Source organism: Misgurnus anguillicaudatus, chromosome 22 (assembly GCF_027580225.2).
Source record: "Misgurnus anguillicaudatus chromosome 22, ASM2758022v2, whole genome shotgun sequence".
NCBI classification, from domain to species: domain Eukaryota; kingdom Metazoa; phylum Chordata; class Actinopteri; order Cypriniformes; family Cobitidae; genus Misgurnus; species Misgurnus anguillicaudatus.
In genome coordinates this window covers 6909040-6931850 of record NC_073358.2, presented here as the reverse complement: position 1 = coordinate 6931850, position 22811 = coordinate 6909040, and the positions used below count along the sequence as shown (strand labels likewise).

Below are 22811 nucleotides of genomic sequence, written 5' to 3'. Positions count from 1 at the left end.
AACACCATACATCACAATGGTATAAATCGCATACCAAATGAAAGAATGAAGTCTTGGGCACATGGGCATGATGAATTGATTGCATTTTCATATCCCATTTCACAGTTGTAGACTAATGAATAGAAAATGTTAACATGTTACAATTTGCCCCATCGCCGGGTAAGTTGTCACACTAGATTATCTAAAAAGAAGAATACTTAATTGTAACTCAGGTAAAGGAGCAGGGTTTCAGACAACCGACCTAGGTTTAGAAATGCACATTGTGAAACGTCAGATTATGAATATTCAGGGTTATCCCTTCTGTCCAGGCATATCTTTCATTTTATGAGAGCAAGAGGTCATTTCCTGACACTGAATGCTGTCGAGTCTCTGTGTAATGAAGGACGATGTTGTTTTTAGACATTTATACTTTTCCTCTCTTTTGTCGTGACATTATCCCTCCCTCTTCACCCTCATATATATATATATACATACACTCACCTAAAGGATTATTAGGAACACCTGTTCAATTTCTCATTCATGCAATTATCTAAACAACCAATCACATGGCAGTTGCTTCAATGCATTTAGGGGTGTGGTCCTGGTCAAGACAATCTCTTGAACTCCCAACTGATTGTCAGAATGAGAAAAGAAAGGTGATTTAAGCAATTTTGAGCGTGGCATGGTTGTTGGTGCCAGACAGGCCGGGCTGAGTATTTTTACAATCTGCTAAGTTTCTGGGATTTTCACGCACAACCATTTCTAGGGTTTACAAAGAATGGTGTGAAAATGGAAAAACATCAAGTATGCGGCAGTCCTGTGGGCCAAAATGTCTTGTTGATGCTAGAGGTCAGAGGAGAATGGGCCAACTTATTCAAGCTGATAGAAGAGCAACTTTGACTGAAATAACCACTCGTTACAACCTAGGTATGCAACAAAGCATTTGTGAAGCCACAACACGCATAACCTTGAGGTGGATGGGCTACAACAGCAGAAGACCCCACCGGGTACCACTCATCTTCACTACAAATAGGAAAAAGAGGCTACAATTTGCACCAGCTCACCAAAATTGGACAGTGGAAGACTGGAAAAATGTTGCCTGGTCTGATGAGTCTCGATTTCTGTTAAGACATTCAGATGGTAGAGTCAGAATTTGGCGTAAACAGAAGAGAACATGGATCCATCATGCCTTGTTACCACTGTGCAGGCTGGTGGTGGTGGTGTAAAGATGTGGGGGATGTTTTCTTGGCACACTTTAGGCCCCTTAGTGCCAATTGGGCATTGTTTAAAATCCACGGCCTGCCTGAGCATTGTTTCTGATCATGTCCATCCCTTTATGACCACCATGTACCCATCCTCTGATGGCTACTTCCAGCAGGATAATGCACCATGTCACAAAGCTTGAATCATTTCAAATTGGTTTCTTGAACATGACAATGAGTTCACTGTATTAAAATGGCCCCCACAGTCACCAGATCTCAACCCAATAAAGCATCTTTGGGATGTGGTGGAACGGGAGCTTCGTGCCCTGGATGTGCATCCCACAAATCTCCATCAATTGCAAGATGCTATCCTATGAATATGGGACAACATTTCTAAAGAATGCTTTCAAACCCTTGTTAAATCATTGCCACGTAGAATTAAGGCAGTTCTGAAGTCAAAAGGGGGTCACACAGTATAAGTAAGGTGTTCCTAATAATCCTTTAGGTGAGTGTATATATATATTAAAATGTTTTGGCGAGAACATTTTAGGAACAGTTTTTTTTTCATGGTAGAAATAACCATTTATCATGCTTACTGTATGTGTAGATATCTTTCATGTCTTTCAGTATGTCATGGCTGTTAAGTTACTGCTTGTCACAGCTTTGTTAAATAACATCTAAAAGAGCCGAAGAGATGTGTACGCAATATTAAAAGCCCTTTCAGTAAGCATTGAATATATGTGTGTGTGTATTTGCTTTCTCTCAACTAGCAATTAAATGCGTACGTGTGAGCATTAAAGGGCCAGTTAGACAAAAACCACCTTTGTGGTTGATCGCTAATAAATAATTCATTCTGTAGCTGTAGCCAGCAAGCAGCTGCAGGGTGTTAATTCATGCATTTAACACCAGATGACTCAATACCACAAACGTACAATTTCGCTGTCCAAGACTCTTAGTATTTATAGTCACTTTGTTTGTGCCACCAGACAATTGAGGCTCACCACTACAAACTAGCACGCATGAGCAAGCTTGGCTTTCTATTTCCAATACATCTGCCCAGGCATATCTTTCATTTGAAGAGAGCAAGAGGTGATTTCCTGACACTGAATGTTGTTGTGTCTCTGTGTTATGAAGGACGGTGATGTTTTTAGACATTTATACTTTTCCGCTTTATTTTCGTGACATTATCCCTCCCCCTGACACCCTCACGCTGACCAGGATGTGACTCCGTGCCTTTCTACCTCACTCCCAGCATTCCTTCACCTTGCGCATAAACACAACCGCGATCACCTCTTGAACCCCCCGTAGTGCTTGTTTGCCTGTGTATGTGCATGTAATCGGGGTCCCGGGCCACCTGTGCTATAGGGACAGCGCAGGCATGTGAGGAATGTCTGTCTGTGTGATCGTGCAGGTCCTTACCTGTGAGACAGATCAAGAAAATCAGGAACTCGATAGGAGCCCAGAACGTTTCAAGAAGTTATTTTTAGCTTTAGTTAAGATAAATATAACTCAAACATGTTTGGTATGTTTTGTTGTTTTAAGGATTTAGTACACTGTCAAAAAAAGGTCAAGGAATTGTCCCAAACTGTCACTGCAAAGATCAGCTGCGGATTCAGCCCAGAGTCGTTGGCTGTCTGGGAACCCTTTAAAGGGATAGTTCACCTAAAAATGAAAATAATGTCATTAATGACTCACCCTCATGTCGTTGCAAACTTGTAAGACCTCCGTTCATCTTCGGAACACAGTTTAAAATGTTTTATATTTATTCCGAGAGCTAGTTGACCCTTCATTGAAAATCTATGTACCGTATACTGTCCATGTCCAGAAATGTAATAAAAACATCATCAAAGTAGTCCATGTGACATCAGTGGGTCAGTTAGAATGTGTTGAAGCATCGAAAATACATTTGGTCCAAAAAGAACAAAAATTACAACTTTATTCAGCATTGTCTTCTCTTCCGCGTCTGTTGTGAAGCGCATGCGTGAGACTAAAGTCACGTGAGTGCTGTGACGCGGATGACGTGTTATCCTCAGACATGTTTGCGAAGTTTTTTACAGTGTGCGTCTTCCTCAGACTGTAAACAAAGCCTGGGCGCACAAAAAAAACCCAGCTGGGGCCACCAGATAACACGTCAGCCACGTCGTACGTCATCCGCGTCATTGCAGTCACGTGACTTTAGTCTCGCACATGCGCTATTTTTAAACCAAAATGTATTTTCGATGCTTCAACACATTCCAACTGACCCACCGATGTCACATGGACTACTTTGATGATGTCCCCATTACCTTTCTGGACATGGACAGCACCACACGCAGATTTTCAACGAAGGGTCAACAAGCTCTCGGACCAAATCCAAAACATCCTAAACTGTGGACGGAGATCTCGCGAGTTTGGAGTGACATGAGGGTAAGTCATTAATGACATTATTTTCATTTTTGGGTGAACTATCCCTTTAAAAGGGTCCTAATATGACAAATATGTATAAATTTGGTACTAATATGAACTTTTTACGTGCAAAAGTGTATTTTTTGAAAGGGTACTGCCCCTCATGGGGTCGATTTCCACTAAATACACAAACATGATAAAACTGCGTTAAAGGTGTCGAACATTGCACCTGATGTTACACGTCAGAAGATGTCACCCAACCATGCATAGCACAGATGGTGGGATACTTTGCACCGTCCCTCTACGGTTGACGTCCATACCGCTGACCTGCTGACCCACTGGATGAACGGCTGTTGAACTTCTCTACCCCTCTTAAACTCGTCCCCAAGTGGTTTAGCCGAGGATGGGGCTTGTTTTAAATCTAGCATCTGATTCGAAATCAAAAGATATTCGCAAAGTGCAAAGACCCTAAGGGCCCGGCAGGGGCCGATGAGGGCCGAGCCCAAGAGGGCTGTCGCTGGCCCTTTGCCCCGTTCCCAAACTCAGACATGCATGCATTCACACAAAGAACAACAACTGCAATGGGACATGACAGGAAGTGACAGGAAGTCCAGTGAAAGACAATGAGAGAACAGCGTATTGAGTTTGCAATGTCCATCTTGACATTTTTATTGCTATAATAACAGTCCACTTCCCGTCTGTCTTACATCTTATGTCACACGCTATTTACTTGAAATATGCAGTACGGTATTTGGTTTTGTCAGGAGCGTTGGCCTTTAACCTGTTACTTTCCTCCACATAAAGATAAAATGAAATGCTTTGACAAGCTCATTTTTCTTGTCTGAGCTGACGTATGTCCCATTCAAATGGGAAGTTAGGGAATAGTAAAGCGGTTGTCCTTACTTAAAAACACACGTACCACCAGACCACAAATTGATACTTGCTAGTGCTAGTCAGTGATGGATCATATCGAGGCCAGGGACATCCTTCTTTTGGAAAGCATCTGATTTGACAAAAAATTATAATCAACATTATTGGTCAAGTTGGTAAATAAACACTTTTTTACATTGCCTTTGTTACACATTACATGTAGTTACTATCATAATCATCATACTGGCCTTCCTTTAACGAGATGCCCAGCCAATGTCAGACCAACGACCACCAGCTCCCCCATCTAATCTTCTTATCTGTGTGGATACATACATATATATTATGTTTTAATCCCCATAAAATTACAAAAATCTTACTTATTATATAATATATCCTATATAGAATCACTTATGTCTAGCTCTCTCCCAAGGGTTTTTTCTCCTCCTAGGACTTTTCTTGCATGGTTTTTCTCCTAGGTAGTTTTTTCAACCCCTGGGGAGTCTGCTGACTTTGGCTTAACTTAGCACCCTCTAATATACGTTACATTATTACTACGATCGCTAGTAGGGTTAATCTTAACCGCTTTATTCTGCTGCTTATGTTTTATGATTTTTCTGTGTTTTCTTCTCTATCTATTAATGTAAAGCTGCTTTGAAACAATTAAACAATTGTGAAAAGCGCTATATAAATAAGTATATTATGCATAATTACAAGCAACTAACCCTAATGCTGGGTACACACCAATAAAATTTCCCCCTTTTCCAACAATCCTAGCTATGTCCCGATTATCTTGATGGTTCTACAGATTATTTTATCAGATTTTCCCTTTGTGTGAGGTGTGTTAAGAGTCTCCGAACCTGATCGGAAGAACGTCAGAGCTGCCCCGATCGCGAATCGTAAATATTAACTCTTCCCGCCAGCATTTTTAAAAAAGTTGTCAGCAAGCGCCAGCATTTTTTATGATTTTCACAAAAGTTTAATGCCTTCTAAAAAAAGTTATTGTTTAAATATCTAAACATATAATATATCAAATGAAAGAACAGACCCTCTGCTTTAAAAAAAAACAGTTATCTTTTTATCACCTCTCATATATGAGTAGGTTTCTTTAAAAACACAAAATTTTGAGCAAAAAGCTGAGATAATTCCGGACTTTTGATAGAGATCAGATGCAGAGCGTTCCTTAAAACATACACAGAGTTCTTTCTCTTTCATGTGAGGCTTTACTTCCGGGTTGTATAAATTGCAGAAGTGGATAATAGCGGTATTGCGGAAAGCCGGAAATACTCGTCAATGGGCGGGAAGCGTTTTTTTCTTAATTGACGAGATAACTCGTCAATGGCGGGGAAAGAGTTAAACGTTTATATTCACAATCAGAAATCCTGATGTGTGGGGGGAACACCGAGGAAAAACACGTGCACGCTCTTGAGATTATCACGTGAAACGAAACAATATCCAATCAGAAAATAAGATGATGGAAAACGGAAGCAGTCAAGTTGATGCAAAGTGAACTTGTACAGAGACATGTCTCCACGACTTTGCCCAGATCTTTTCTTTCTTTCCCTTTCAAATCATTCCAAACACTATCATTGAAATTTCTTCCTGCATATCGTCCACCATGCTTATCCTAAAGTCTCATGAGATTTTGCGAGATTTCCTGTGTTCACAGTCGAGACTGTGTGGTGTGCTGTCTTTGACACATCATGGCACACCACACACTATAGGACCAAACTGGTTAAATCTTGGAAATTTTTCCATCATGTTTGTGGCATGTTTTGAAAATGTTATAAGATGTAAAAAATCTTTTGGTGTGAACCCAGCATAAGCCAAACCCTTATCCTAATGCTGCGTTTACACCAGCTGCGTTAGAGGCATCAAGCGCGAGTGATTTCAGTGTTAAGTCAATGTGAAGACGCGTTGACGCGCATCTGGAGGTCTTGCGGCGCGAAGGATGCGTTTAACGCGACACGGTACACGCGATTCCGCCTCATTTGCGTGTCTAGTTTGCGCGAATTGAGCTTTGCCGCTAGAAACGCGCAAGTTGAAAAACGCGCCACGTTAACCAATGAGGAGCTTGCTCTATTAGTGACGTGATTACAGGAAGCGAGCGAAGTAGCAGAAGCCCCTCCCATAACCCAAATAACACACGTGGCTTTAATGCGTGAATGAAGCGAGTAAACTCAAAATGTTCAAGTGCCAAACTAGACGCGGTAGACGCAAATTTGATGTTTCAAACGCGGCTGGTGTGAACAGACAGTAAAAGCTGAAGTGTGGTCCCATCATTTTTATGCATACACGAGGGTCTGCTTGCAGTGCGTGTGATGCAGTTTTCATCATCAGAAGAGTGTGCGTCCAACGTCTGTGTACGAATCAAATAAACTATACTTTGGAAGGCTGTGCATTCGAACGTGCGCGTACGTTCACATACACTAAAAAACTATACTCCGACCTTCACTCTTTAGGAAGTCATGTTATTTATTTTAATTTTTTTTTCTTTAAAAGAAATAAAGCAAAATAACTGAGAACAGTGACTTACGGCGTTGTCCAGATTATGCATTTCAGCCTGAGCAAGTGTCCAAATGTATTTAGGCTAATCTTTTATAAAGCGTACTGTACACTATGATCCTAGATGGTTTCAAAGCTAACAAAGATGGTCTAAAAACATCTAAATTTACATTTCTCCTTCTTTTCATTTGTAGAATATAGATGTGACAAACTTCAGCAGCAGTTGGAGCGATGGCCTCGCATTTTGTGCTCTTTTACACACCTACCTGCCAGCACACATCCCTTACCAGGAGCTCTACAGCCAAGACAAGGTACTGTATTCACACATCTGCTGTTTAAATGTAGGTTATAGCAATGAATTGTTACATACATTATATATCCTCTCTATGATGCCTGACACGTTTTTTGATCACACACAGCATGTTAACAGGCAGAGGTTCTTGTCTTCTGACCTGCCTGTTGTATCGAATTACTGCCTTCTGTAGATTAATGTTGACAGGATACATAAACATATGGGATATAGAGCGGTGTCAACACAACATACATGACAAACAAACACTTGTCCTGCTTTTCTCTGTGTTCATTTGATTATACGCTCACGCACGCAGATAAAAAAAATCTGTGGTCGTGGAGCTGTTACAAACTGCAGCCATAAGTGTAATAGTGATTGGAGAAGGAGATGGTGTATATTATGCTTGTGAATTATTCACAAACTCGCTTTGCGTGTGTCGTGAATGTCAACGCTAACGAAAGGACAGATTCATCATGTTTTGGAGTGCTTCACACATCTGTTTTCAACTGTATATAACATTATGATGGTCAGTTATTCGTTTTTTAAAGAATGACGTTCTTTTCTCTAAAGGGACGAAATCTCACATTGGCTTTTAAGGCAGCGGAAAGCGTTGGCATCAAGCCTTCTCTGGTGAGTCTGCATTTACAAACACATATTTATGTTTTAATATTAACTACAGTGAAAACCCACTTTGTCAGCATATCATAGCATGATAAAGGGATGTCTATAGGGGCGTCATCACAGGGCATGGTCAAAAAAACTTTACGTTTGCACACGTATTTAAGCAAGGCAGTTGTAAAAGTTCTATTGAAACTAGAGCTGCAACAACTAATCGATAAAATCAATAAAAATCGAAATTCATTATTGATTCGTTGGTCTGTGATGTCACATGCTCCTGCACCACCGACGTGAAAACATTTAATAAAGTAAATATTTATATTTTATCCGATTAGTCAATTTGATAAAAAAATAATCACCCGATTAATCGAATAATCGTTAGTTGCAGCCCTTATTCTTGAACCGGATGTGCCACATACATCCTGAAAAGTGAAGCTGCTGGCTCTTTGATTGCCCCTTGGTGTCATAAATCCCACCCTCTCCATGCAAAACGAACGTGATTTGGGTCAAAATTAAAAAAAAAATAATTGTAGTTCTAAACGTAGGTTCGAGAGGAGCCTAAACATTCAGGTCTGTCAATCATCATTATTGGCATATATAAGGCAGCCTTCCGGCCTCCGGGTCCAGCTGCAGTTTTTCTGGCATCCCTCCTCCTCCCCAACTCCTCCTTTACTCCTCTCTTTCTCCCTCTGTGCATTTCTGTTGCAAGGGGGGGTTGAACTTGGGGCTCGAGCCACCGCCTCAGGTTCGCTCTCTCTGAAGGTTCAGAGCTCAGCTGCTGAGCTCCATTCAAGGACAGTAAGCCAAGTTTGTTTACCATTAATCATTAAGATCTGAATGCACAGGCGAACTATTGAAACTACCAATAAAATTTTCCAAAAGATGGTTTTGGTCCTTTAAGGTATCATGCTGATATATGTTCAATTGTTCATTTTTGTGATAAGTTTCATTTTAGCTAATAACTTCATGCTATAGAAATGGGGCGTGTCGTTATGATTGACATTTGTGATTGACAGCTTCTCTGAGCAGACTGTCAGAGCTTCGAGGGAAGAAATAACTTACTTTATTTTAGCAAGTCAGTCAAATGAGACGTTCAAGGGGAGTGGTTGAATTGGGTGTGCGAGCGTTTGGGCGGAAGTTTGATACAGCGGCTCCGCCTTCGGGCTCCACGGACATTTCCTTCTGCACATGCTCCAAACTGATGTTTTTGCCTAACATGTCAGTGCCCATCATCGTACATTTTACGCTCAGTTCATTGGAAGGAAGCGATATCGCGTCATCCATCTTTTTTACAGTCTTTGGTTGAAACACAAACAACTGGGCTATATGTGTGCACTGTGTCTATGTGAGGAGTGCACAAGCCGTGCCTCTGCTGCTCTTTGAGCTTGTTAGCATTTTTACCTTTTTATTGTATTTAAATACACATACGCGTCATAATGCCCACCTTAGCAAGTATCATCATAAACATGGTCATTTAGATCTTAAGAGAAGCAGAAGAAAGAAAGAAAACAGCAGAACAAGAAAATAGATGTGTAAGGGTATATTGGATACCTGAATTAGATACCTAAAATAGTCCCCTGCTATTGAAAGATACTAAGGGGACTATTTTCAGGCGCTGCGTAATATCATTATGCCGCCTGCAGCCATGTTACGGCAGCAAAGTCCTTGATTATACGCCAGAATGAGAGTATAGTTCCTAGCCATATCTGCCTAGAAAATCGCAACTTTTAATTTTCCATCGGTCTTAGTACACACTGTAACTACAGAAGAGTCAAGTTTTAAAAATATCAAAACTCTTTGGTTATTTTTTAGGCGCGATGCTAATGGTCTAATCAGATTCAATGGATTATGCCAAGCCATGCCAAAAGTGATACCGCCGGACCCGGAGATCGGCTGAATGGGTTCCAAAACGGTTATAATAAAATGTTTAACTGTAGGAGAGCTGGAAAATGAGTATATATACTTTTCTGCCTTATGAATAATTATGAATATATTCATATATTATGAAAATTGTATGGTTTCAAAGATTTTAATAACATAAAAACCTTATTAAAAGACAAGACAACTCAGTAGCGTAGCGTCTGGGCATGCAGGGTATGCACGTGCAAATGGCCCTGGGCACGCCCCAGCTTTTAATTAAAAAAAAAATTTGTGGCAGCAATAAATATATTTTTGTATGCATATCATGTGTAGTGATTTCTTATTTCTCCGTAATGTCTAATTTCTCCGTCATTTCTTGTTTGTGTTTATTTTTATATTTTTTTGCACTCCATGGCTGCCGTAGACTACTGCGCCATCATTTTTTTACATAACGCATCGCCGCCCCAAAAAAAAGAAAACACAGTGTGAGAGGTTACTATAGCGGCTATCTACATGAACATTAAGGATGGACACATATAAACATAAAAGTCGGGCCTAAAAGAAAAAAGAGAAGGCGGAGAAGTTAGTCACGAGTCAAAAACTACCCAGAACATTTCGTTTTTCTTTATTTAAATCTACCCTTCAAAGTAAAAAAGTAAAGTAAAAATATTTGCCTACCTATTTTAAAGTATATGTTGTAACAGACCTGCACGCCACAGTTAACAGTGCCAACGGGCAAGGTTGGGGGGGGGCTTTGGCTTAAGGGGGCTCGTAAAATTTTTTTCGCATATGGGCCGGGACTCACTTGCTACTCCACTGAGACAACTCTACCATGATACATATCGTTACCATAATATAAAATAATTCATATCATGTTATAAGATTTTGGTCATAGCACCAACCCCTAGCATGATACATGACCATATGTCACAGTGGATTTTTATTAAAATATTAAACTGTTATCTTTTCCATTTTTAGTTTCATAACAGTCATAATTTACACTTTGTAATGTTAAGCGTCTTTACAGTTTGTCTGTTTAGGGCTACTGTAGAAACATGACAGCGACTTCCAGAGTAATTTAATTAAAAATGGCTCATTGTAAGGTAATAAAAACAATACAGTTCATTATGTAAGGTTTGTATACACCACTGATAACATAGTAATGTATATTATATTGCATTTACGTCAAGAGATCACAAGGTTTGCATTTGCATCGTAGCTGTCGGATGCAAACTATGCTATTTACAAACTGTATTTGACTGTTGATATGAGCGGTAAATTCAGCAGCGAATGGCTGTATAATGTATAAAGCTCCATTTACACATACTGTTATCGAAATCAAGAGCCTCGGGCTGTTGTCATTAGAAGATGTGTTCATTTTTCACATCCTAGCAGAAACAAACACTGCACACGCGGTAAAATTAGAGTAACTTATATTAGAGTGATATTTATTTTGCGACTGGTAAGATAAATTTACCTGACAGCTGCGATAGGCTGAAACCGAAAACTCCATGCATCAGCATTTACATTCAAACTGCTTTCCTGAATCACTTATATTTGATACAAAGCAATTTACCTCCATGTTTCAGTGAATAATGAAGTTAACAGTAAGAATTGAGTACAAAGCAAAGCCCAAGAATCTTAACAAACGGATGTCAGTGATCGCTTTGTGATATATCACCTGTGGTCTCTGTGGTCCCACTTGGTATCTAACAGCCAAATAGAGCAGAGCTGAAGGTTGGACCTGTGAGATTATCATTTAATCTCTCTGTAGAAGTGCTGAGATTCCAGTTAGGTGCTATTGAGTCATCAAACAGTGAGTGATTTATCTATAAATCACTTGCTGCTTTTACAGCTCAAAACAAGTTAACAACTTGTGTTCTGAATCTTTCACGTGCCGTGGTGAGCTGCATTGAAGAATCTGAGTCTTATATAATTACTCTTGTTAAAGGAATAGTCTACTCATTTTCAATATTAAAATATGTTATTACCTTAACTAAGAATTGTTGATACATCCCTCTATCATCTGTGTGCGTGCACGTAAGCGCTGGAACGCGCTGCGACGCTTCGATGGCGTTTGGCTTAGCCCCATTCATTCAATGGTACCATTTAGAGATAAAGTTAGAAGTGACCAAACACATCAACGTTTTTCCTATTTGGGACGAGTGGTTGTACGAGCAGGTTTGGTGGTACAAAATAAAACGTAGTGCTTTTCTAAGCGGATTTAAAAGAGGAACTATATTTTATGGCGTAATAGCACTTTTGGGAGTACTTCGACTCGGCGCAGTAACCTCGCTCCAGCGCTTCCGTGCACGCACACAGATGACAGAGGGATGTATCAACAATTCTTAGTTAAGGTAATAACATATTTTAATATTGAAAATGAGTAGACTATTCCTTTAACTTACCCTTGGGAATCAGCAATGGTTCTTTAGCATCAATGATCTTAAGGAGAGTCGCTTATACAGCAGAGAAGCTTATATGAGGGTGATTATAAATAGAAGGTAGTAAGAACTGTCAATATATGGGTCAATGACATGACATTTATGACATGTGTCACTTTATTCTATAAAACATATTTAGTTTAAATAGATTTTTAGTATTTTTAATTATATATAAATAATTTGGTTCACAGATAACAGAAAATAATTTTTCAAAAATCTTGTTTTTGATTGTGCATTCCAATTAATATAAATCAAACTGCAGTTGGTTTGTTTTAATTTAAGCCTTCATAACTAAAATATAAAGCTAAGTAGCACAAAAAAAACATGATAACATAAGAATAAAGATGTTTTTGGCAAAAAATTTTAAAGACAAACTCTCATATATTCATTTTTGTGTTGGCATCTCAATTTGTAATATGGCAGGTGTTAATTGTGTTAAAATTATTAAAAATTAAAAAATAAGATACTTTGGCAATTTATGTTCGAAACCTTTAACCTATAAACAAATTTCCTAATAAACAATTTTTTTAGTTGTTGGGATGTTAGGATACTTGAAAAACTTTTCTCCAACAATTTGGCTGTTCTCAAATGTCAAGTACAGCCGTAATCGTGGTTTTATTAAGTAACGTAACTCTTAACTTTTATTAAGAAGTTAACAAGTATAAACAGTAAACATAAACAAGCAGTAAACACTGCAAAAAAATGATTTTCAAGAAAAAAATGTCTTAGTTTTTTGTCTTGTTTTTAGGGAGCCCCTAAGGGGACATGGAGCAAAAATGAAATAATTATTAGTTCGCTTTCACATGCTCCCGCGATAGTTTCATGTGTGCGCTTGAAAGTTTCACATGCACGCGCGATTGTTTCACGTGAGCACACAAAACTAAACTTTAAAAAAAAAATTCTGCACATGAATGTTTCGCGTGAGCACATTACATTTTTATGCACAAAATCACTTAAATTTGATATTTTTTGTATAAAAACTAGACTTATTTTCTTGGGTCGTTTTGCTCATCAAGAAAAGCATCTTAATTTAAGAATGTTTAGATATTTTTACTGAAAACAAAAGAAAAATACTAAGATTTACTTACTGAGTATTTTTGTCTTGTTTTCAGTAAAAAAAATTCTAAAAAATTCTTAAATAAAGATTTATTTTCAAGAGTAAAATGACCCAAGAAAATAAGTCTAGTTTTTAGACCAAAAATATCAAATTTAAATAATTTTGTGCATAAAACAAGCAAAACAAATCTGCCAATGGGGTAAGCAAAAAAATCTTGAACATTTTTTCGTAAACACTAAATTCAAGAAATATTTGCTTACCCCATTGGCAGATATTTTTGTTTTTTAATGCACAAAATCACTTAAATTTGATATTTTTTGTCTAAAAACTAGACTTATTTTCTTGGGTCATTTTGCTTATCAAGAAAAGCATCTTAATTTAAGAATGTTTAGATATTTTACTAAAAGTAAGACAAAAATACTAAGAATTTTTTTTCTTACTTAGTATTTTTGTCTTGTTTTCAGTACAAATATCAAAAAATTCTGAAATAAACATAACTTTTCTTGATGAGTAAAATAACCTAAGTAAATAAGTCTATTTTTTTCTCACCCCAGATATTTTTGCAGAATATTTCTACTGAAAACAAGACAAAAATACAAAGAAAGTCATTTTTTAGCAGGGCAGTAAACATGAAACATCATCCAGTGAACCCCAGGTGGTCTTTATTGCTGAATGAAAAGTTTTTAGATTTCTCTCAAATAGTAAAAGAAATAGCTACTTTAACCCTTTCCCCGCCAGCTTTCAAACAAACAGACAAACAATGGAAATAAACATTTAATTCTATCCTTATTTGTTCTCTTTTGATCACCTCTCAAACATTGGTAAATTTCTTCAAAAATACCAGATTTTGAGCAAGAAGCTGAGATTATTGCATTTTTGTTAAGAACTTTCAGAATTATCAGATTTAGTACTATGAAAACGTGGATGCTTCAGTGTTTTATTGGTTGGTAATTATTGGGTAAGAGCGCCACCTAGTGGATAATAGCGGAAATATGGATTGCTGTAAAAACTGGTCAGGAAAGCGTCATTGGCAGGGAAGCGTTTTCTATATAACTTATCAATGGCGGGGAAAGAGTTAATGTAATGGAAAAGGCTGAAACACTTCTGCGTCAGGTGGTACAACCAATGTAAAACTAAAAAAAATCCTATTTCATCAAACACATTTTAATTGTATTTATGAATTTGATATCACAGGCAAAAGCTTATAGAAGCATTAAAGTAGAGGTTAAATGTTAATTCATTGCAGAGGTCAAGTGGTGCAACCAGAAAGTCAAATTGTGCAACTGCTATGAATTCTACTAAGAAATTAAAAATATTAAGCTAAATATGACTTCCCAACACTCCCGTTCACAAAATCATGAGTTGATATCACTCACGATGATTACATTTGTCTCTTGCAGCCACCGTGGCTCACACAGACCACAAACGTGAGTGATTAAAGACCCGTGTCTGTGTCTGGACGTCCGTGAGTGTCTTAATTAGAAACATGACACTTCTGAAATGAGATCAAATGGCTCACTGGGGCGTTTACAGTGCCAGTTATAGAAAACGTCATTTCCACCGCTGGTCTGCAAAATGTTTTGTGTTGCAAAAATGAAAGATAGCAAACAATAGAGAGAAAAGAGCAAAGACCAGAGACATACATATTAGCTACCTGCTGCATCTGCCAATCATGTACAGTAAGCACTAAAAACAAGTGTGCTGAGAAAGAGGATTGAGAGGAAATGTCTGGAAATGCCTCACTGCCCGCTGGGGACTTTTTAAAATGACCTGTAAATCTTTAATGATTCTTTGGGTTCCTACACCCACAGATACTATAGCAGGAAAATTTCACCAGATAATATATATATATAGACATGGAGGGATGGGTGAGAAGAATATTAAGGCGGTTAGTAATAACTTTAACAGACTGTCTTCAGGTCTTAAATGAGGAATTTATTTAAATAACCAAGACTCACACAGAGCTATCGTATGGCTTTAGATTCAGAATATAGCTTAAAAGTCACATAAGTAGTATTTCATTGTATGTGATTGCGAAGTTGTATATTCTTTATAATATTTGTCTATGAAACTAAAATCTTATGGTCTATCTATGCACACCAAAAGCAAATGTATTATTTGCGAGAGCAGAAGTCAATACAAAGACGTGAATAGACCTGATTTTGGAGCAGCTCTGCCAGATTATGCCCACCTCCTCGTTCCCTACTATGGTTGGGGTTAGGATTAGGTGTGAGGTTATGGAGCCGTGACGGCCGGGTTTTTTTCGAGGGCGCACGATGCAAAGTTTGTCACAAAATGTATGTAGCCCGTCATGTGTGTGGTTTGTAATTTCAAAATATGTGTTCGGTGCGTCAAGTGAACCACGTGTTTTATCAAAATAAGTGCCTGCTGTAGATGCGTCTGAAGTGTTTATGATAAGAGAGACGCTCGCGTTTGCCAGATACTCTCATAATCTCAGAGTTTAGTGTTAAGGGAGTGTCTTGCTTGTAGTTTGTTAACGTGAGCGTCTCTTTTATCATAAGCGGTTTTGACGCGTGTGCAGCAGGCACTTATTTTGACAAAACACGTGATACACATAGTTAACATGACGCAAAAAACACAAATTTTGAAAACACGAGCAACACACATGACACTCCGGACACTTTTGCCATATTAAAGGTGACATAGAATGGTTGAACGGAGTATTTATCCTTGTTTTGTGATGTGTCACATGTAGACAAAAAAATGTTGTTTGGGTCTGTAATGCCTTAGAAGCTTCCTAAAAACCTCTCTCAGATAGCTCTATTAGGGTGGGGGATTTTAAACAAGTGGTTTTGCACCTATTTGGCTCCCCCTACTGGCTTAACTTGCAATCTCATTACTGATTGGCTGACTTTGCTGCCACTCAAAAAATGTAGCCAATTATTTTAAAGTGGAGGGGCAGGTAGATGCCTGTGATGTCATAAGCATCAGTTTTTCAGATTGGGCTGTTTTCTGGCTGACATTTCTAAAAGAGGAATTTCTATGAGACTGAGATGTTTAGCATGTTTAAGCACTTTTTGTATGTTTGTGAATGTGGGTAGACTACAATTATTCAACAAAGACAATGTAAAAATGGTTTTTCATTCTCTGTCCCCTTTAAACAAAAAAATCTGCTTTGCAAAGGGAAAACTCGAGTCAACTCAAACAAACAGAAAACGCGTTGCAAATCCAAAGAACGATTTGAGAGAAAATGTAGAGGTGTAACAAATATTTACTGTTTAAAAGCAGAGATTCCCTTAGCTTGATTTTCTCACAAATGTGACCATGGTTTTGTCACAAAAAAATCTGTTGCATTACACCAGGCCATGCAAATACATGTGAATTGGGTGACACGATTGCAACAAACACACACTTTTTATCTTAATCGTGGTTCACCAGAAATTTAAACTCAAGCAGGAAATTTGCATGATGTGTTGTCGCGTGAGCCAATCAGCGAGGAGCTTATTGACACGTCCAGTTTGACACGTCTAGTTGTTAGAGCTGTGAAAATTAATCGTCCAAACGCGCATTTCTCAATTAATGAATTTTAATGAATTATGGTGAAATGCCGCCACATCCAAAACCCAGAGGGCGCTCTCGTGCAGAAAAGCCATTTGTGCCACAAAAGAAGTATCATTACAAACGCTATTCCAGGAAATGTCTAAAGGGATATTTATATCGCTGTTCTTCAAATTGTTTCAAGTATTTTCATGATAATAAATAATATTTTGAATGATTGTGTTTGACGAGTGTTGCCTTTTTAAATGCACATTATAAACAACTCAAACTCATAGTGATTTTAGATTGATAAGGACTTCCTACTGATCACAGCGCCGGAGTACACGCACAAGCTGTGCATGAAACACAGAATCGGATTCAGAATTGATTTCAGACAGTTATTTTTAATGGGGAACGCCATGCATCGATGCACAGCCCTACTAGTTGTATCAGAAAATTGAGGAGAGTATTGTTTTTATATGCAAAAAATAAGTAATCCTATGAGTAAAATAGAGCAAATAATGCAATTCGAATATTCGCTTTATGATCTGCATTTAGAAAAATGTTAGTACACAGTAAAAATATTTGTTGGTTTAACTTAAAAAAAAGTAAATTACCTGCCTTAAATTAACTCAAAAAATGTTACATCATACATACATCATGTTTGTAGTATAATGACTATAAATTCGAGATCTGCGCTACTAAGTGCATGACACAGAGTCTGTGATACTGTATGTGCCCTGCGGATGTGATGGTCATGTGATAATTGTGACTTCTTTGCCGGCTGTCAGGGATGGGCAGTATTTCAAATACATGTATTTAAAATACGTATTTGAAATACAAAATAGTATTTTGTATTTTGTATTTTAAAGCCTTTGCAAAAAATGAAATGTAATTTGTATTTAAATACATTTAAGATGAGTATTTTTGTATTTTTAAAATACTCAAAATACTTTGAGCCAGTCTACCAGTCAGGGTGCTGTTTTCATGCATCAACTAGTTAAGCAAATATATCTGTGCAGCTTTTAGTGGGCAATAATTGAAATGTTGGAGTGGGAAATAAAGCAAAGGCGATTTAATTATTTGGTGTGATGTGATTTGTGTTATAACTGTCGCAAAAGGAAATTCAAATTCACACTTGCACGTTGGCAGGCAGTTGCACGCTACACTTGCACATTGCACGACTGAGACAGAGTGTTGAACGCTGACAAATTGGCCTACACTTTTGACTTGAAGGAAAACCAAATTTTTTTTATATTTTACTATGTTCTTACCTCAACTTAGACAAATTAATACATAACTATCTTTTTTCAATGCATGGAGAAAGAGCACATAGTTTGCAGCATTTCGACCTCAGTACGCAGTAACATCTTCACAGGAGTAATGATGTTACTGCGCCAGAGGTCAAAGTGCTGCAAACTAAGTGCTCTTCCGCCATACAATATAGTTCTCATTTTTTATTCACTTAAAAATTATTTTGTGCCACCATACTTACTTGTGTAACTATGTAACAGTCTTTAAAATAGGGAAAACATGGAAGTGTTTGGTGGCTTCTAAATTCATCCCTGTTTGGATCCTAAGGAATAAATGGGACTAGGCTAAATGCTAACACATTCATGACATGCTGTGCAAAGATTAAGTGCACATACAGTATTGAAAAAAGATAGGCATGTATTAATTCATCAGGTAAGAACATAATAAAATATTGAAAAACTGTAAACCTAAAAGGCTTTTATGCTTGACGTGCTTTCCATCGTATAATTATGTAAATGACAGAGGGCGACTTGTGAGTAATTGTTCTCAAAACCATCAAAAAGCAGCAATGAGAGGAATTAGTTTGCCGAATAATTTGTCTCGTGAGACGTTTGTTAATGCATAGATTTCTTAACATATAAACTGATTAGGTTGTGGGTCATTTTGACGACACATGAATACGTTTTTATGATGTTTTTATAAAACATCACTTTGCTTGAGGGGGTGTTCATGGGGCTGACGTGACACATTCATAATCATAACATGACACGTGTCATGAATATGAAGGAGATTTTATGGATGTTTATGACAACTGTCATTAATTGCAATAAAAATGACATAATTGAACAAATGACAAAGATGACATTGTTTGAGATGTCTTTGTTATGACAACTTGACATTAAAGCAACACTATGTAGTTTTTTTTACCTTTAAATAATGTCTCTAAAATTATTTCAGTGATAGAACAACTTTTAACTGGACAAATTGTACTGTTGCTGCAACCTGAGCACCCTCCTAGCTGCTACAAGCACACTCTGAAAGTGGCGGTGGAGGGTAAGAAACACAGCCCCGCCCCTCCCCCTGCCGGCAGAAGAGTGTCTGATACCAGGCACTGTTGCGCTTTTCAACCACATGAGGGAGCTGTAAGTCATTTTTACATGGAAACTACATTGTGTTGCTTTAATCTATACATCATAACTTGCCATGACAACTTGACATTAACCAAGACAACATAACTGATCTCTTTTTACCAGTGATACAAATATAATTTGTCATTAAAATGTCATTAAGTGTTAATACTCTGTTAAATAGTTTTTATAACAGCATCATGAATATTCTTCAGTTCATAATGTTTATTTGACCAAGTATTAATAATATTTGACATAGTATTAACACTTAATGCCATAACAAAGATATCTCAAACAATGTCATCTTTGCATTAAAAATGACATAACTGAGTAAATGACACTTAATGGCAGTTGTCATAAATGTGCATAAAATCTTCTTCATGTTCATGACACGTCATGTTATGATTATGAATGTGTCATGTCGGCCTTATGCACACCCCTTCAAGTAAAGTGTTACCAAGTTTTTTTTCTAGTTTTCTATTTTTTACAGGGCAGGGGAAAGCAAGAGGTACGTAAAATAAAATGAAAGTTTCTAAGTAGTTGCACACATCTAAATCCTTTTTGGCATTCAGAAATAGACCCAGATAGATTTCAGCCTAATAGGGATACTTGCACAGAATCACCAATTTCACATGTATTTTGTGTATTTTCAAAATACAAAATACTGTATTTGTATTTAAATACATTTTTCCTCACAGTATTTTGTATTTGTATTTAAATACATTTTTCGACACAGTATTTTGTATTTGTATTTGAAATACATTTCCATGTATTTATGCCCATCTCTGCCGGCTGTGATGCTAAAGGGAAGCTCTCTGCCCTGCTGACCTGCTCTCTTAAAGCCATAATCCCCATATCTCATCAGGACAACATTAGCGAATGACTCAAAAATCCAATTTCCAGCAGAATCGCTCGTCCTTAGAGGAGAGCCATTGTTTATGAATGTCACAACCTCTGGCAATTTCTGAATGTAATTTGTCTTGTTATCTTGTCTTGTTATGTTTCATACATTTGGTAACGTTAAACATGCATATGAAAGAAATGCCTTTATCTTTTATTTGTAGGACATTGATGAATTGATGCACACAGACAGACCAGACTGGCAGAGGGTCATGCAGTATGTGTCTCAGATCTATAAGTACTTCGAGACATAATTCTTCAGGGGAGAGGAAGACGAAAATGGGCACAGAAGCACTTTTTATTGCCTCAGTTTATTCTAGTGCCCCTCTGTGGGACAATTGGTCTTACAAATACAACCAGCATATTACAAAAATCCAATATTCTTTGACATCTCATGTTCTCATGAACTTTCTACAATTAATTTCTCGTATGGATTTAACTCACTATTAGAAGTTTGAAGTTGTTTGCAGAGTGTGTGGCTGTAATCCTGCACTAACTCTATATAGTTATTGTATAGTTTATAGTTATTTTAGTATGCAACATTTTGCAGCTGTTAAACTATTATTACCAGAATAGACATATATTGATATGCCTATAAAGTATTTTTAATGTTAGTTTTCCCACAAATATTATAAAGACTCTGAAGTCTTCTTCTTAGTGATGAGTTTTATATAGTTAGTTCAAATGTGTGTAGTTTTGAACAACCACATCTTCCCTAAAACAGTTTAAAGATGATTTCTCTATTACTTTAGTTAATGGTTTTAATAAGGCATAAAATCAATATCTGATTGAATACCGTAAGATATTTTCAAACAACCGTTATTGATTATTTAATGTGTATTGTGCCTGTTTAAAATGACAATAGATTTGCTTGAATAAATGAATACTTAAGTTATATAACAAAATGATTGGTTTAGGCTGTGCCAAATTCCACCAGAAATGGGATTTTACAACATTTGTAAAGCACATGGACGTGTGGCAATTCAGTCTTTTTGGACAGGAGTAAAATATGTAAACAAGGAAATGAGCATCTCTGTTTTAATATGGAAATGTTATTTATTAACTTTGAACTCTTTAATTGTTAATAGACGTGAATGTTTTTGTATGACATTTCAGTTGTTGAGAAATGGACGGCAATAATAAAGATTTTTGTTACAAGCAGTTACAAATATTGCTTGATTGTTTGTATTAAAAAAGCTGAAATTACATTTTTATTGAATACAACAACATCCACAAGACAAATGTTCTGTAATTAATTTATTCACAAAATAATATAATATTTATTTCTGTTTTGCTACACATTGGCACAAGTTTGTATAGGTCTGTTCACATTCATTAAATGCCAAGACAGTTAAACAGTTGTGCTGCTACCCAGTTTCACAAAGTTTCGCGATATAGTCACGTAATTTATTCTTTATTCGTGCTATTATCACGAAAGTTCGTGTTTTTTCGTGATCGTATAACGAATTCCTGTTATGAGTCCATAGTGTAAATCTCTTAAGATTTCCCCAATATTATCACTTTACTCCCTCGGTACACATTCCAAGATCTTTTCTGAAAACCCACACACTTCAGATCATTACAATCAATCTGTGAAACATCAATACAGACAATAGAAGTACTAGAACTGTGTATTTGCCCTGCTAACACTATTCTGTATATAGTAATAGACCTCAAACATCTGGTTAAAGGATTAGTCCATTTAAAAAAAAAATACAGATAATTTTCTCACCACCATGTCATCCAAAATGTTGATGTCTTTCTTTGTTCAGTCGAGAAGAAATTACGTTTTTTGAGGAAAACATTTGAGGATTTTTCTCATTTTAATGGACTTTAATGGACCCCAACACTTAACAGTTTTAATGCAGTTAAAAATTGCAGTTTCAACAGGGTTTCAAAGGACTCTAAACAATCCCAAACGAGGCATAAGGGTCTTATGCAGCGAAACGATAAAATAAAATAAACTATTCACTTTTAAACCACAACTTCTCGTCTTCCTCCGGTCGTGTGACGCGCCAGTGCGACCTCACATAATACGTCATCACGTCAAGAGGTCATGGATGACATATGCGAAACTCCTCCCCAGTGTTTACAAGTGTGGAGAAAGAGGACCGTTCCGATGTTGTTGTATGTGGAATGATACTAATTAATGTCTTTGTGTCAGTTTATTGTTTAAAATGGTCCGCAAATGTGCGTTTCATATATGTAACACGTGACCTTTCCACGGCATTACGCAATAACGTGAGGTCGCGCTGGTGCGTCACAGGACCGGAGATAGACAAGAAGTTGTGGTTTAAAAGTGCATTTTTTTTTGTCAAAAATGCTAGCTAAGACCCTTGTGCCTCGTTTGAGATTGTTTGGAGTCCTTTGGAGCTGCAATTTTAAACCGCATTAAAACTGTTAAGTGTTGGTGTCCATTAAAGTCCATTAAAATGAGAAAAATCATGGATTGTTTTCCTCAAAAAACATAATTTCTTCTTGACTGAACAAAGAAAGACATCAACATTTTGGATGACACGGTGGTGAGTATAAATTATCTGGGTTTTTTTAAGAAAATGGACTAATCATTTAAGTACTAAACTTCTGCAATTACTTCACACGTACAGTAAATGTTCACTTACCCAGGTAAAAATAATGTATACTTAAATGTATACTAAAGTTATTTGGATGTACTAAAAAATATACTTAATATTAACAAGTCATAAGTCACATGGGTATAGCCAACAATACATTGTATGGGTCAAAATTATAGATATTTTTTATTCAGAATCATTAGGATATCAAGTAAAGATCATGTTCATAAAGTTATTTTGTAAATTTCCT

General features: G+C 37.1%; 1 protein-coding gene across 3 annotated transcripts in view; it reads left to right on the top strand.

Annotated features, from left to right (window-relative positions):
• The window catches only part of specc1 (sperm antigen with calponin homology and coiled-coil domains 1), a 177362-nt gene extending 156216 nt beyond the window's left edge, over positions 1–21146 (top strand). For 2 of the 3 annotated variants that reach the window (XM_055200567.2, XM_055200568.2), the window contains 3 exons: positions 7133–7249; positions 7801–7860; positions 20153–21146. In XM_055200567.2, coding sequence (XP_055056542.2) covers positions 7133–7249; positions 7801–7860; positions 20153–20242 — 267 coding nt within the window. In that variant the 3' untranslated portion in view covers positions 20243–21146. Of the gene's footprint in view, positions 1–7132; positions 7251–7800; positions 7861–20152 lie in introns of those variants that run through there. The other variant, XM_055200569.2, reaches the window with a different exon arrangement.
• The last annotated feature ends 1665 nt before the right edge of the window (positions 21147–22811 follow it).